This window comes from Myxine glutinosa, chromosome 4 (assembly GCF_964187855.1).
Source record: "Myxine glutinosa chromosome 4, kmMyxGlut1.1, whole genome shotgun sequence".
NCBI classification, from domain to species: Eukaryota; Metazoa; Chordata; class Myxini; order Myxiniformes; family Myxinidae; genus Myxine; species Myxine glutinosa.
In genome coordinates this window covers 80689550-80707258 of record NC_136264.1, presented here as the reverse complement: position 1 = coordinate 80707258, position 17709 = coordinate 80689550, and the positions used below count along the sequence as shown (strand labels likewise).

The 17709-nt window shown below is 38.4% G+C and overlaps 1 protein-coding gene across 5 annotated transcripts in view; it reads left to right on the top strand.

Moving 5' to 3' along the window:
- Positions 1-17709, top strand: part of LOC137424922 (SID1 transmembrane family member 1) — a 132406-nt gene that overhangs the window by 44789 nt on the left and 69908 nt on the right. For 3 of the 5 annotated variants that reach the window (XM_068112823.2, XM_078776074.1, XM_078776075.1), the window contains 7 exons: positions 3074-3127; positions 8648-8732; positions 11311-11354; positions 15386-15429; positions 15606-15643; positions 15770-15836; positions 17630-17703. In XM_068112823.2, the coding sequence (XP_067968924.2) occupies positions 3074-3127; positions 8648-8732; positions 11311-11354; positions 15386-15429; positions 15606-15643; positions 15770-15836; positions 17630-17703 (406 nt within the window). Of the gene's footprint in view, positions 1-3073; positions 3128-8647; positions 8733-11310; positions 11355-15385; positions 15430-15602; positions 15644-15769; positions 15837-17629; positions 17704-17709 lie in introns of all 5 variants that reach the window. The other 2 variants (XM_078776073.1, XM_068112822.2) reach the window with 1 other exon arrangement.

Here is a 17709-nt window from a genome sequence, read left to right as displayed (position 1 = left end):
TGCCAATGACCAGGTGATTTGGCTGCAAAGGATATTTTTGATTTATTAATTAATCAATTAATCGATTAATTATTTAATTATTCGATTAATGACAAAAAAATTTTTTTTTTTAAAGTTACAGATTCTGATGAAATAGTGGTAGTTTATGTGTTCTCTGACCAAATTGATTAATAATTTAATTTTTTTATGATTATTATTTATTTATTTTCATTATTAATCATTTATTTATTTTCTTTCTCATTTGGCCAATATCTCAGGCACCTTTTGAGCTGGGAAGCTAATATTTGGACATGAGTGACCAAGTGATGTGGCTATCAAGGATATTTTTGATTTATTGATTAATCATTTCATCTATTAAGTATTTATTGATTAATCGATTAATTATTTATTGAGTAATCAATTAATTATTTAATTTTTTATAAATGACTTATTTAATTAAATTTCTAAAAGATACATCTTCGGATGAAGCACTACTGGTTTAGTTATGCGATTAGCCAATTGATTATGAAAATATTTTGTGATAATCTTTTATTGATTTTAATTATACAATTAATCAATCAATTAGTGTACACCTCTCCCTCCCAATGCAGCCTCAATGAGCTGCACTGCGGTATTGCCGGGCGCCGGAGGCGCCCCGGCAATGCCGCGCTGCAGCATATTTAATTATTTGGCATGGGGCGGTGTACTTTGAATGTATGTGTACTTGTTTTCTTTCTTGTTTGTTTGTCCGGACGATATCTCAGCCATCCTTTGAGCTAGGAAGCTGAAATTTCGGCACAGTAGTGAGCAAGTCCTTTGTCAAAAACGGTATTTTTTGTTTTTCGATTAATCAATTAATTGAGGAGTTATTTAATTATTAGCGATTAATTAAGTAGTTATTTAATTAATTAAATTTCCTTTCTCTTCTGACCATTAACTTGGGCACCTTTTGAGTTGGGAAGCTGATATTTGGACATGCCAATGACCAGGTGATTTGGCTGCAAAGGCTATTTTTGATTTATTAATTAATCAATCAATTAATCGATTAATTATTTAATTTTTCGATTAATGACTAAAATTTTTTTTTTTTAAGTTACAGATTCTGATGAAATGGTGGTGGTTTATGTGTTCTCTGACCGAATTGATTAATAATTTTATTTTGTTATGATTATTATTTATTAATTTATTTATTAATTATTTAATTATTTGATTAATGACAAAAAAAATTTTTTTTTTAAAGTTACAGATTCTGATGAAATGGCGGTGGTTTATTTGTTCTCTGACCGAATTGATTAATAATTTAATTTTTTATGATTATTATTTATTTATTTTCATTATTAATTATTTATTTATTTTCTTTCTTATTTGGCCAATATCTCAGGTACCTTTTGAGCTGGGAAGCTAATATTTGGACATGACAGTGACCAGGTGATGTGGCTATCAAGGATATTTTTGATTTATTGATTAATCATTTAATCAATTAATTATTTATTGATTAATCAATTAATTATTTAATTTTTTATTAATTATTTATTTAATTACATTTCTAAAAGATACATCTTCGGATGAAGCACTATTGGTTTAGTTATGCTATTAGCCAATTGATTATGAAAATATTTTGTGATAGTCTTTTATTGATTTTAATTATACAATTAATCAATCAATTAGTGTACACCTCTCCCTCCCAATGCAGCCTCAATGAGCTGCACTGCGGTATTGCCGGGCGCCAGAGGCGCCCCGGCAATGCCGCGCTGTAAGATATTTAATTATTTGGAAGGGGGGTGGTGTACTTTGAATGTATCTTTACTTGTCGTTATTTTTTTTTAAATAACTAGTCTGTACACTGCCCATTAGGCTTGCTTTGCAAACCACCGTGTACAATTCCAATAAAAGAGACATAATTACTCTTTTATGGAAATTGGTGTTAAAGTTTGTTTATCCTCAAAAATAGACCATAGTGAACACACATTTGTGTTAAAAGATTGGCCGTAAATATTAAAATAATTACAAAGGATGCCCTCGCAATGTGCTATTACAGAGAATGAGTTTTAATGGGATTGGGGAGGAGTTTGGAATGGTGTGTGGGCATAGTATGTAAGTGGTGGTGAGTGGAGTCGGAGGGAGATTAGAACTCCACCATATTTGCTCACGTAATAATTAGGTCCTTAAAATATTATTTGTGCTTGTTGTTTGTGTCCTTTATAGCATCCTTAAAAACAGTAACTTTCCTATCTCACTCCTCTGTGCACAATTACATTCAGGATGAATTAAAAGCCAAAGTACGTTGAAACAAGAAACTTGTCCTCCTATTCATGTTCCGATTCATGTTCGAAATACAACATTCAACTTAAATAAGTCGTTCCTCGATTATAAACTGATGATCATAAACTGATAAGACAGACAGACGGATGGATATGAACCAAATTGCTTCACCACACTTTTTGCTTCTTGTGAACAGGATCATTATATATAGAATGATAAATGAAGAAATAAAAAACATGTAATAGTAGAATTTGCAGAACAGTCAGAATTTTACAGAAGCTTTTGACATGGCACTAGGATATGTTTAAAATTCAATGTTGTTCATCATGAGATCATAAACAAGCTGTTTGATCATCCCAGTGTTTTCTATCAATCTGTTCCTTTTACCATTCCCTAAACCCTATCTCTCCCCAATCTTTACCTTATATTTTACCCTTTTAGCCCCTAACCAATTATCACACACTATCCCTGAGAGGGAACACGTTGTTTGTTTGTGCGTTTTACTGCGGTGTTATAGTAAACATGTACTCCAAGTCCTGCTTCCTATTCCTCCTGTCCGTAAGGAGAGGCTCTTTGCTTGTTACCAGTGAACTAAGCATCAATGTGTTTGATTTACTTATCTCAACAATAATCAATTACTTGGAAGTAAAACATTTCAGACTGCTCTGAAGTTTATGCTTTTGTAAAGAAATTTTTAAATCCTCCTGGATCTACAATTTTTGGAATTGCAAGTTCTTTCTGTGTAAAACTAAAATTTGCGAAATAATATCAGCTGCCCATATATTATATTACCATTTATTGATTAATCTGTTGTGTCGTGCACATTTCTTAGATGTGAAGAATCGAACGAAGGTTTTTGAGGTGTCTATCATTGCTCACACAGAAGGTATGTGATTATCAAATACAACCGATTCAGAATCAACTTTGTTAATATATTAAATTGTTTTTTCACATTTTGTACGGCGTAGCCCACAGAGCAATGCCGTCTGGGAACAGCGATTGTCCGTCCGATGTATGTATGTATGTATGTATGTATGTATGTATGTATGTATGTATGTATGTATGTATGTATGTATGTATGTATATCCCTTCCACCAGAATTTTGCTGGTTTATTCACTTTAAAATTAGTTTTCTCCACAACCGTTGGTCCGATTGACACGAAATTTTCATCATAGGAGCGCCTCCTCGTGTACAACTTTCTAATGATAATTATGGCGTCAGATGTCACGTGGTACGACCGCCATCTTGGGAAAAAACAAAAAATTGCATGTCTATATCTGAAACCCCTGATCATCATTCCCTGTGCATCATTCTCTATGTGTCGTAAAAGGCGACAAACAGGGTTGGCGGCAGGAAGGGCATCCGGCCGTAAAACATTGCTTCAAAAAGGGGACCAACAAAAACAACAACAACCACGGTGCCCAAAAAAGGCCAACCCCCGCTTTGCGGGGAACTTGCATCAATTTCCCCAATTCCCCGCTCCAAATTCCAATCAATTCCCCGCTTTGCGGGGAAAAATGGCCTCTAAAGGTGGGGGTTTTTTTTTTTAAAATATCTGAAACCGCTCCAAGGAAAAAATTGAAAGGTGGCTCATTGTAAAGTACTCCCCATGGGGAATAACATATGTTAATGATTATGTCATAGGTGCCTTTGTTATGAAGTCATAAATCGACAAGTAGAATGCTTGATCCGATCAGTATGAAATTTCTTGAACGTGATCTTGGGGTAAATTGGTGGAGAAATTTTTTCTTATTGATGATGCCATTGGTCACGTGATTCAGCAGCCATATTTTTATGGCATAGCCCGTAGGCTGTAGGGAAATGCCATCTGGAACAGCATTTGTCTGTTGGTATGTATGTATGCATGTCCCTCACAAACGTCCATCAATCAGAGCTCAGGATATGGTCACATGACAGGGGAACAGCAGATCCTCCACTCAGCAGATCCAAGGCAGCTATGCCATTGTTAGACTATTGGTCTTGTTTTATGATTATTCATAAGTTATTCGTTGTGATGTCATTGCTCTTGCTTTGTATGAATGCCTTAGGAGAGAACATGTATGTCCAACAGCTGAGATCACTCCTTTAAAAGTTGTCATATTATGAAGCCAATTGCTCTGAAAGTTGTACATGTCATTTATATCCATTAAGCAATTAAACTGATACTTAATTCATTTATGTCAATTTTTCGTCAAATTTATTTTCCCCCATTTTCTTTTCCAAAAACTTCCTAAAAAAAATTCTGTCATGTGTAAATCTAGTTTAACTGCAAAAGTATTTGGATAGCACCATACTTGAAATGAATTTTCCCAATCTGCCTGGAAATAAATTTTCTACAAAAGGTTACAATAAAACCTTAATAAAGCAGCAGTCCTTCTAAGGTATCTTATTGTGATGTATCTAACAACACTGCACTCCTGGTTTTGATGCAATAGTAAAGTGGAGGGTTCTTAAGTGTCCCTTCATGATGACACACATTTCTATGCTGTGACTGTTTGCATCAAATACGTTTTTTAAAATAAAGAGTTCAGGCTCTTGGAAGAGCAAGAACACAGAATGGACCAGGACGCAACATCACAAAAGGAACAGTAGAAAGAGAAAGGGGGAAAGCAGGGCCGAGGGAGAAAATAAACGGAGAGGGACAAAAAAGGATGCGCGGGTAATTTGAGAGTTTTACTAGAAGGGGTTTGCTGGTGGTCTGCATGCACCCAACAGATACCTGGGGGGACAAGTCACGGAGACTGCAGAGGGTGCAAAACCAGAAAGGAGATGGAAGAAGACAAAGAGACCACCGACCTGTCAGTGATGGCGAAGTGAAAGACACATGAACTCAGCTTCATTGCGGGAGATTTCAATGATCTCGAAAGCCTTCATTTCCATGGTGTCAAGCTGAGCAAGGCGTGAGGGAGGGATGCCAGCCCAGTGCAGTACTCCATCGAGCTGCGAATGAGGCCTTGTATGTGGATAGGAGTTCAGATTTGCCAAGGAAGGACTTTACAAGATGGAGGATGCCAGTCGGCGACTGGCTTTGAAGGCCAACTTTGAAATGTGGCTTTCCCAAGAGAGATCGTGGCTGATAGTGAGACCCAAGAGTTTGAGTGACCAGACTTCTTTGAGAGGGTTGTTGAAAAAGATGGGAGGGTTTGCGGTGCAGTCCTTTCGGAAAGAGAGATAGTGAGTATGTAGGATTTCTCAGGATTAAACATATATTCCAAACGTTTGACCAGCTTGTGATTTTGTCAAGGTCTGCCTGTCTGTCTGAAGAATGAGGAATATCATGGCAGATGTTGGAATCATCATCAAGGAGATAAAGGGGAATTTCCAGAGAGTCAGAGACATTATTGATGAAGATTAGGAAATGGATCGGGGCCTAGAACACTGCTTTGGGGCACTACAGCCTTGACAGGGAGAGGAGAAGAACGGATTCCGTTGAGAGCCACACATTGGCACGAGAGTAGAGGAAGTCAGTAATTCAAGAGTGGAGTTGGCTTTGGATGCCATAGGCAGAGAGGTTGGAGATCAAGACAGGATGGCGGACTTGCTTGAGTCCTATTGCATAACACGTAACATGTTTTGTGCCACTTTGCATTTATTGTTGATTACAGTTTCCTGTATTACAGGCCCTTCATTTGCCTAGATAAGTGTGTTTAAGTTACACAGTGGAAGAGTGTGCAATTCATCCAAAGCCTTCAGATTTTCAGCTCATGTTTCATATTCATTTGGTTGAGCCTCATTTTTAGCCTTTCAAGCGTCCAACAATGGCACTTTCAAAGCCTGTTGACAAAGAAAAGAAAGATGTTGACAAAGTCCAGTTTGTGGATTGGACACAAGTTGCTGATGGAGGTGCAAGTTTAGTCCATATAGAGGACATTGTGAAGCTGTTACAACATGCTGGAGTTAACACGTGTGAGATAAGCCGAAGGGTGTGTCGAAAAGGCCTGAGTTGTTAGAGATCATTCAGCGTAGGCTTTATTCAGCAAGAACAGGACAACCTGTAATAACACAGATGCGTATAGCTAAGCCCGTCGCATAATACAACAAGCATAATAACACATCAAGAAAGAATAACAATAGGCCTACTATACGCCGTAGTTACCCTGCGCTCGCGAAGCGAAAAGCGGGGTTAAGCATTCAGTGAAGTACGTGTGCCGTGTGCCGTACGTGTCTACATTTAAAAAATTCATTTTCTCGGCAACCGTTGGTCCGATTGACAAGAAATTTTACCATAGAAGTGCCTCCGCCTGTAGAATTTTTTTACTCATAATTATGACGTCATAGGTAACATGGTACGGATGCCATCTTGGAAAAACGTTACGCCTCGATATCTCCCAAACCACTCAATGGAAAAAATTGAAACATGGCTCATTGTCAAGTACTTATCATGGGGAATAAGATATGTTGATGGTGATGTCATCGGTGTCTTAATTATGACGTCATAATTCGACAATTACAATGCTTCATCTGATCAGTATGAATAAAACAAAAATTCCTCTGCAACTTTTAGACCGATGGACACGAAATTTTCAGAATATGTGCGGCTCCTCCTGTACAATTTTTTAATGATAATTATAGCGTCATAGGTCACGTGGTACAGACGCCATCTTGGAAAAAATCGAAAAAAGTTGCGCCTCTATATCTCTGAAACTGCTCCACGGAAAAAAATTGAGACTTGGCTCATTGTCAAGCACTCCCCTTGGGGAATAAGATATGTTAATGATGATGTCATCAGTGCCTTCGTTATGACGTCATAATTCGACAAGTACAACACTTATCCGATCATTGTGAATTTTTTTTCTCAGCAACTGTTGGTCTGATGGGCACGAAATTTTCACCATAGCAGCGCCTCATGTAGAATATTTTAATGATAATCATGACGTCATACGTCATGTGGTACAGGCGCCATCTTGGAAAAATCGAAAAATATTGCACCTCTATATCTCCAAAATCGCTGCATGGAAAAAATTGAAACACGGCTCATTGTAAAGAACTCCATATGGGGAATAGGTGTTATTAACGATGACGCCATTGGTGCCATAATTATGACGTCATAATTCGACAGGAATAACGCTTAGTCTGATCAGTTTGAAATGTATTGAGCGTGATCTATGCAACAATTATATTAGAGAATATAAATTTATGATGTCATCGCTCACGTGGTCTGGCAGCCATATTGGATCAAATCAAAAAAATGTTCAAAAACAGAAGAGTTGGCTCGCAACAAGTTGACTGCGCAGGGTAAGTATTCTATGAATACCATCTAGTTATCTATCTAACTACACAAGACCGTTCAGTATCCATCCTGAATATCGCAGGATCCGGAATCACAACCTATGACACTGATGTTTTGGTGTTGTTGAACTATGGGTAATAGAAGGATCTAGGGATTAGAGTACAGAGGGCCTGGAATGACAATCTATGACAACATGTATTCTCTTTGGTTTATAACTAGAGATCCACCATTAAATTACTGCTGCCACAAAGACCACCACCAAGTTCTGAAGAAGATAGGAAATAGTAGTAATATACAACTTGAAATTGTCAACAGAAATTATTTTTTGCAAAAGAGTAAAATATGATGCAGAATAAGACTTAAGTCAAAGTGAAAAGATTTCAAACTTGAATGTCTTAAGTCATAATATACTTACTTCAATGTCATTTTTCATCAGGAAGGCTTGGTTTGACAACTTATTTCCCTAATTTTTTGAAATCAGCAATGTAAACCCCCATTTATGCAAACATCACATATCCGCCCCACTCGCGCAATTTATTGCCTACTTTACCCTCTGTTACCTCACTCTTCTATGAGCCTAGATTTTATATACGGTGAAAACCTCCTGACATCAGAATTTTATGCAAAGTGTTCGTGACAGTGATTCCTTATGATGAACCAAATATACTTCCTTACTTACCAAATGATTTCTGCTCACCTTCACTCCTTCATTCCTCTTTTCTCCGCCTCTGGAACAAACTCCCTCACTCTCTTCAATCCCACTCCACCCTCCAGGTCTTTAAAACAGCTGTTCACCACCATCTCTTATCCTCCCCCATCCAAAACCTTGATCTTTTCTACCCCCGCTAATTTCGGTCCCTTTGTGTTTTATACCTCTCCCCCCCCCCCCCCCCTTCCCACGCCTCCTGCCCCCAAGCCCTCTCCCTCCCACACTTCTCCCTGCTCTCAAATGTTGTGGTTGTGTGCTTCCCCTTCTCTCCCCATCTTGTCTTCCACTCCCTCTTTTTGTATATTTTGTTTGTCTGGTTGATTTGTTTGTGAAATAAATGTTAGCTCTTTCACGAGCCTCGATTCAGTATACAAAAAAAAAAACAAAAAAAAAAAAAACCTTTAGTAATACTGTTACATACTATAAATTTGATGTATATGTTAACAGATTTTTATTTTCCTTGCAGGATACACCATTTTGTACATTTTAACAACATTCTTCGTGTGTTTGTTAATTTGTTTGATCGTGTGGATAACTCTCTCTGCATTATGGTACGTACATAATTAAACAGCAAATTGTGCATCAGTTTAGAATGCTATATGATACAATTAACTTGTTCCTCCCCTCATAATTCCTCTTGTATGCCTTTGTGCGAATTTTCCCTTCCTGGTTTTATTGTACGTGATGCAATTTGGGGACGTCACTCGTCAGGAACTCAGGATAGTCCAGAGGCATGTGCATTCACCTTTGAGCTGTCTAGCCATAGTTTTAACCCCGACTCATCTCTTCACCCTGGATGGTTCGAGTAATATGTATTGTGAAGATCGTATGTTGAGATTGTGGTGATTCGTTGTCAACAACACAACTTTAATATTATATAGTGTTTACACGTGCACCTGTTATTAAAAATAATGCTTTACACAGGTTTATTATAACACCTCCGTGTTAAGCCTTCAAGTGAGTATGTTGCTTATACGCTGCCTGGGTTTTCCCAGAAGTGATTAGCTAATATATTTTGTGAAGATCATATATTGAGGTTGTATATAGTGATTTGTTGTATTTAAAATATATAATTAATAAAAAAGTTAAAAGAAGGGAAAGTGGTCCAACTGCATGTTGCACTGCTCAAGATTGGTACTTCATACAAAATCACAAGGCCAACATTCCCCAATTTGTCATGCAGGAAATATATAAATCCATATTTCATTCAATTTCCCCAAGCAACGCTGTGTACTTCATCTAGTTTCCTACAATGAATGAATGAATGAATAAAATTCATTAGTTTCCTTACACTAGCTAGTTTCCTACATTAACAGGAATTGAGTTGTCTGCTGTACTTTGAACAGACAAGTATCATTCTTCAATAGGAGTTATGTGCTCCTGAGTTGCTTTTTGAAGAAAGGATATTCTGGGTAGTTTTCCATTGCCTTTCTAGCAAAATTTTCAGGTAGAAATTTGGTATTTGTCTATCATACCGGCAAGAGTCCAACATTGACATTGTACAGGCCATCAGTCAATCATTTCTCAGGCATGCATTAGCGAACAAGGCAATAGGTTTTACATATTGCTGACCATAGCAAGTTGTCCGTGCCCGCACAGGATTGTAAGCGGGGTAGGGATGGAGAAGGAAAAAATGCAAATGGCGCCTTCTGTCATCAAGCCTGCAAGCTGGGAACAACAATTCGCATTTATTGCCATATCTGATGCAATTTAAATGCTGAAATGGCGGCGAGGTGCTCCATTTGAAACCATTTGTTAAATATGTGTCGGTTTTTATTGCCTAAAAAAAATTTTGGTGTCAAAAATTATTTTGGTAATTTTTGCCTAAAAGAAATGTAAAAATAAAAATTTGTATTGGCGTCAAAGCCAGTGGCCAATTGCAAATTTATAGTAGGATTACAAAGAACAATATTTTGTTTTCAAAAGCAAAAGTGAATTTGGCAGTACAATGATGATAGCATCCGTAAACTAAAGTGAAAGCTGAATTGGCATTTGAAAAATACAAAACTGTATTGTGCGTGTTGGGGTAAAGAGCTCCACGTTTTTTTGTTTTTTGAAAATGAAATATGCACAAGGAAAGTTACTGTTTTTAAGGATGTTATAAAGGACACAAACAACAAGCACAAATAATATTCTAAGGACCTTTTTTTTGTGTACAAGATCGAGGCTTGTGTAAGAGCTAACATTAATCACATAAAAACAAACTGATGCATAAAACATGAGATAAAGGGAGTGGGAGACAAGATTGGGAGAGAGAGCGAAGCACACAAGTACAACATTTGAGAGCAGGGACATCGGGAGATCTGTGGGAAGGGAAGAACTCATGTTGACATTAACCCTTCCTGTCCTATCTGAGTTTAATGTTCTGAACACCCTGGAGGGGTGGGAGAGGGCTCTTTCAGGGTAAACATTTTGCTATCAGTGGACCTAACATGTAGAGACTATCTTTACCAGACATATGCGTTCAATCGTAGTATCAAATGCAAAGTAAATTCCGTTTGTTCCTAAGTTGTGGTCTCATCATATTGTAACTTTGAGTTTTTAGATCAAGAATTGTTTTTTAAAATCCCTCCTGCCAATGTACATGCAATTCCTATATGGTCCCGATGTAAATATGCACAATGATATAATCTGTCACTCACAAGCCCCCTTTATTCACCTATCTTTTGAGATGAACTATAATAAGATCAAGAATCATGATGTTTAACTTTTCTTTTGTTAATAATTCGTACTATGGATTGTCCCATTTCATTCCAGTGCAGTCTTTAATGTGAATAACATTCCTGGTCCTATAATAGTCAATTGTCAACTATGCAAATATATCAATTGCCTTGAAATGAAAAGTTGTATTTTCATGTAAACCAACACACCACAGTATAATTCTGATAACAGCAGGTCATTGTATGCCAGTGCCATGTCTAAAGGGCATTGTTGTGAGAGCTGCAGCTGCAGCCCTACACACGTTTATACTATTATATCCTACATTTATATCAACTTGTGTGAATAAATAATCTTATTTAGGAATATCAGGGGGGAAAGTGTCTATTTCTGAGTGCTATGGAAACATTGCAAGTGTTCTACTCCTTTTTGCAGTTTGCTAATTAAGAAATAATTGCGTTTCCATTCCAGGCACTTCAAGTATAACACAAGAAAGGATGACATAGACAGCCCTGGTAACTATACATTCAAATTCTACATTCGTTATCATTTGGTGTATTTTTCTTACTTTTTTACATACACAGCAGAGTTAAACTTTAATCATGCCATATTGCCATATATAATTTGGCTAGGGGGTTTGTTTGTGGGTTTAAGTGTTTGCTTGACTTGTATGTACTCCTAAACCGCTGGATGGAAGGGGTTGAAGCTTTGTTGTTGTGGTGGCAGTGTTCCTGGGAAAGTTATAGTTGAATGAAAATAAATGAATGATCGTTTTAAGGCCATTTTTCCCCGCTAGGGGTTGGCCTTGCGGGCCCCATGACAATCATGGTTCCCTGTTTGAAGCAATGTTTTTTATGGCCGGATGCCCATCCTGACGCCAAACCTTAGTCACCTCTTACCATGCGCAGGGGTACAGTGTACCTATTCTAAATCGGGGTACACACCGGGATCATTAGTTGTTAAATAATAAATAAAAAAATTGTTCTCTGCTCTTATTGTTTGTTTTAGCTCTTACACGAGCCTCGATCTTGTATACAAAAAAAATAAAAAATAATAATGGCTGTCCTGAAGTGTGGGATCGCTGTAAATTCTCGATGTAAATGTGTAGTGCCACTCGGGTGGGAAAGCATATTACGACATGGCTTCTATCGCAATCGTTACATTGCAAAAAAAAACTCCAGAGGAATTCTGACGTCTAATTGGCATTTTCCACCTTGGAAAAACGTTATTGTGTCGGTATTTAATTTCTGCATAAATGTGGATGGACGCAGTCAATAATTCGAATAGCCATGCCTAATATTTGTATATCGTCAAATCAATTTGAAGTTTAATACAGTACCACATTTCAAATTTATCACTATTTGAGAGATTAACTCAAATTAATTAGAATTACAAAAAAATATATTATCTTCTCATCACCACTACAAAATAATTTTCCTTGAAAAGGTAGCACATGCCATATAAAGTGCTCAGAATCGTAAATTTCTGCTTGCTTTCCTTATAAATGAACACACATGGCTATCGTAATCATACTTTATATAATTTTAGTGTCTGTTTGTTTGTTGACGAGTGCACCTGGTCTCCACGGGAGCGGCAGGAAGGGTCATTCCTCTCTGGGATATATAGATTACAGTAGATGTACGGTCGGGCCTCAATAACATTGGGGGGAGGGGGAGTGTTCAGTTACCAAGTTTCTTGTGGAGAGCTTGCCAAGTAGCTTAAGCATTCGAGCAAGCACTCCATTCAAAACTGTTGATAAGGAATGGCTGGGTTGGCAAGTGCTAGCTAGCTGCTTGGTAACTGAACACACTCCAGTTTTCCTCCCTTTAAGTTTCGTTTTAAACAGCCTTAGCGACTGTTTCAAAAGGCCGCCACAAAAAACGCCACGTTAGCAGAAGGAAAGGTCATGTTATTAACCCTTGTGGGGTATATAGATTGCAGAAGATGTTTGCTCAGTTCCGTAAATTAAAATTTGCCTCATGGATGTCAGGATGCCTACAAAAAAAATTCAGTTTCATGTTAAACAGCATTAGCGACTGTTTAAAAAGGTAATGACTTGTTTGTGGTTTATAATATTTTTACTTTTGGTAGGGGCCGGTGCTCTCATGAAATACCACAATAAGCTATTTGTAAATGTTGACATGCCGTTTGTTCAAGGAGAAAACACCCTTTGGGGAGGGGGAGATATTATTAGTATTAACTAGTAGAGTTACCCGGCGTTGCCCGGAAAATAAATATTCAGTCACGTGTGTGTAGTGGGCTTTTTATAGTCAGAGGAAGCCACGCCCCTAGTCTAAATTTGATGCGCCCATGTTTTTGTCGTGAAAAGTTACCCTCCATGGACCACCTCTTCCCTCTCGAAGTCACTTCCTTAGGCTGTCCATGAGGCACAACTGAACAAAGAGACGTTCACAAATAGGGATATAGATAGATATTGTTTTGTAACAACATTAATATGATTTTGTTATTATAAGCGGCCTTGGAAAAACGCCACAATAAAGCTATCTTAACACGGATATACACCTCAACACGCATCCCCATTGTCAGGGAAAACCCCCTTGGGGACGGGGGCAAATTAATTTGGTACAACCTTCATTGTGTGACCCTTAGTCCTCCTGTCAAGTTTGGTTGAGATTGGATAAGTAACGACTGAATGTATCGCGGTCAAAAATCATCGCGGACAGACAGACAGACAGACACCAAATTGCGTATTTTAGTATGATTGATTGGTTGATTTGTACGTACGCCTCAATGGCTGCACAGAATTAGTTGAAAACTGTTGGTTGAACTCGGGGCGTATCTGTATCGTATGATGCGGCTCCTGGTGGAGGTGGGTATCATCGGTCATATTAAAAGACACCAATTTTAATCCATACATACTCCTGGGGGAATTAACTAATTCTGGGCATTCTTTGCTTGTCATAATTAATTTAGCATAGAGTGGCACGTCATGCAATTTCCACGTCTGCTTAGATGCAGTTTCCACATTTTTCCCATCTGTCGTTTATAATATTTTTTACATTTTATTATTCCCCGCGTTTTTGCATAACACTCTTGGCAAAATACACTGCCTAGGGGCACAACGTAGGATTTGAGTGGTGGAGACTAGAGGACTTCACCATTCAAAAAATTGCAAATTGCATTTCTCAATGCACGTTTTTCAATTTAAGATATATGCTTCCATAGAATCCATGAAACGGAACTTATTTTCTCAAACAGAACTTGGGTTTTTTGGAAACAGAAAAAGCACTTTTTTAAAATGGGAAAGCAATGGCTCATCAGCCTCCCTATTATAATTTGTCTGTCTGTCAGTGAGTACTGAGTAGAGTTTGAGTCCTGACGCATATATTTCTAACATAATCAATATACTGTACGAGCACTACTACTACTACTACTCTCCTTTAGAGGCCATTTTTCCCTGCAGAGCAGGGGTTGGCCTTTTTTGGGCACCGTGGTCCCCTTTTTGAAGCAATGTTTTATGGCCGGATGCCCTTCCTGTTGCCAACCCTGTTAGTCACCTCTTGCGACAAACACAGAATTACCAGTGAACTGGTACTCAATTTGCGGACCTCGGAAGAATGACAGGCTGAGTCATCACCCCTGGCGTTAATTCAGCGATCGACCGGGATTCGAACCCAGGATCTTAGGATCCCAAGCCGGCACCCTAACCGCTAAGCCAACACCAGGCCTCACTGTAGGAATACTGCAGTTAAAATAACTAAATTGGAACAAAATTGTACGATTTAAACATAACAATTAAGTGACGGTTACACTGATTATGTGCAGCATCTGCGGCCACCGCCAATTGTTTTTCAAGATTCCTCTCGGGCCTTTCAGCATACCTCAGACCAAGGACTTGATTACCATGCCCGGGTGGCCTTAGTCACATTTTGAGCTGGCTAGTCGACACTGTGTGGTCTGAGTTGGGTTGCAAACCTGGGGTCAACTAGCATGCCTGGTACTAGGTCTTGGGAAGAGTTCAACAAAGTTGTCCAATCGGACCAGGACATTTTTATACCTTGACCGTGTGTGTTTTGACCCATGGTCAAAAACAACTTCAGGGATGTTCATCCAGTCTTCTATCCACTAAGCCATTACTATACCTCTGTGAAATAAAAAATTTCACAAATGCGTTTTACGAAACTTTAACTTCAAAATGCAATACCTCCCGAGATTTAAAATGGTACATCTTTTATCTCTTTTGATTTTAATTTAAAAGTGGGGAATTAACTAATTTTGCAGATTTTTGCAATTTGTTTGCAATTTTGCAAATTTGCAATTTATTTTACAGAAAAGAATTCTGGGAAACAGCCATTTTCATAAAACAGTACTGACAGTTTGTCTGTTCACAAGAGACTTGGCTGTATTTTACTCTCTAAATACCGTCGGTTATATTTCATGAGTTTCTCATGTTTAATGCGCAGAAGAAAAGAAAGTTCAAAAATTATTTATTTTACTTATTTAGTTCATTCCTTTGTCCTTATCTTTGTTGTGTGTTTGGGCTTTTGTTCTTTTCTGTACTTAAAATGGATGATTAATTTTCCAGTATCTCTTGGACCAGTACAACAGGAGCAATCTTCGTCATATAAGGTATGTGCCAAGATACTGTATTTGGATGCACACACATGCAATACTCTCAGTGAGAATACTTATGACAAATTGTGATTAGTAAGCAGTTTGTTTCTGTATTTGATCATCTGTATTGACTTGATTTACATTGTTGGACAGTTGATGTAAAGTCATGCAAACCTTCTCTTTTTAAGCAGAGAATGGAAAAAGCAAGTGAAGTGAAATATTTTACCTGGTCAGTTTGCCATTAAAAGAGCTCATCTGCCGATTCAATCATTGCACATTGTTTGGAATACATTCATTGTTTTGTTGTTTGTTTGTTTAACAAAATAAAATCTAATTTCTGCTCTCTGTCATGCAGGATTACGCTTATCATGAGCATTACATTTGCAATCCCATCCATCCAACTGGTGATGAGTCGAAACAAGGTATGCAATTGCAAAGCACAAAAACAGTTGTCGGGTTTGTGCTGAGTAGCATAATTAAATATTGTATAATATTGTAGTGTCAGAGGCCCAGCTAACACAGGCACCCTTCACCGGAGGTTTGAAGACCACTGCGGATGACCAAAATGATGTTTGATTTCACTCTATACTGCATTCTTTTCTCCATTTACGATCCCCCAAGGATCACCCAATAAATAAACTAAATTTGACAGTTGGTCGTGCACGGAAGCAGGAAGGCGGGAAAACGTTTCTTTAGAATTAACTTATTTATTAAAAGATTACGGGGAGGGGAGATGCTAATCATAAATGGGAAGAACCAGGCAATCAAAGGACAAATTAATAGGAAAGCGCATGCACTTATATACAAGAAAATAAATAACAGCTGCTAATGACGCCAACAATGCCGGATTGAACCAGATAGCAAGAAGCAGGCGAGGACTTGTGCAGGCACGATCTGGTCACTGGCACAAGACGACCGCGTTCTTGCAGGCTGGTGTGGCACAGGGGCAAAGTGCAGCACAGGGTGGGAGTCAAGAGGATGGCAATGCGGATCGATGGCAATGAGGAGGTGGCATTTGTGTCTCCATTCAAGGTTCAACTCGGGTAGTGAAGAAGCAGAGAAAGAGAGAGGTGGTGACCCCACAAAGAAGGTCCAACACCAAAAGTGGTTCAAATATCACACGCATGCACAGACACACTTTTACCACCTCTGGGACAGCTTTCTCAGCACATGGCTGGTCCCATTCTTTGGCTGCCTGCTGCCTGTGGAAGGCGCCATCTTCCAGAACATCCTGCCCTTCGGGGCAACTCCTTGTAAAAAAAAGTGTTCTACCCTTCTCCAGGGCCCTACAGCTCACTACTCTGCTGTGACCTGCTGTCTTTGGCCAGATAACCCGTGTTAATGACCACTTTAATGCCAGGTGCCACAAGTACACCACCTGGTGCCTGTACATGAGGCTTTGCACATTGCAAAATTACCCTATTCTACTCTGTTGTTTATAATCACTGTCCCCATCAGTGCAAATATTCCGTATGACTTACGCCTGACAGACCCCTAATACAGGACTAGTTCTAACTTACTCGAGCACACAGTCCATACTATTCTTGACATAATCAATCTAGAAATCCCCCCCCCCCCCCCCCCCCCCAAGCCATGTCTCAATTTTTTCTTTGCAGCGCTTTCGGAGATAAAGAGGTGCAAAGTTTTTCGGTGTTCCCAAGATGGCGCCTCGACCACATGACCTATGACGTCATAATTTTCATTAAAAATTATACAGGAGGAGGTGCAGCTATGGTGAAAATTTCCTGTCAATCGGACCAATTGTTGCTGAGAAAATCATATTTATGCTGTGCAGACAAACAGACAAACAGACAAACAAGCAAGCAGACTCGAATGCAATACCCTCTCTTCTGGCGAGGGAAATAAAAGGAAATAAATTGATATCCAGTAACTGAAAAATTTAACAAAGCGAATGTCTTTCCTTGCGTGAGTTGCTATCAATGTCTTTGCTTTAAAAAAAATTGGGCTTTTTATAAAGCATTATATATAGATATACCCTCAGAAATTGCGACAGGTCACCACCTCGTGTGTTTATAAGTTATGAATTGTGAGAAAATCGCTGTTCAAACTCTCTAGGTGCATCATGATTTTAAAAATGTCACGATTAACCCTGGAGCTCAGAGGAGTAGGGTCACAAACAAACAAACAACGTCTCATTCGCTTTTGTATAGAAGATATGAAATCCGAAAACTGCAACATAAACTCTTATTTTCAGGTTATGGAATTGACCGGAAATGAGGATTACTGCTACAATAATGACCTCTGTTCCTGGAGCTTTGCTGGTATCAGGTAAGG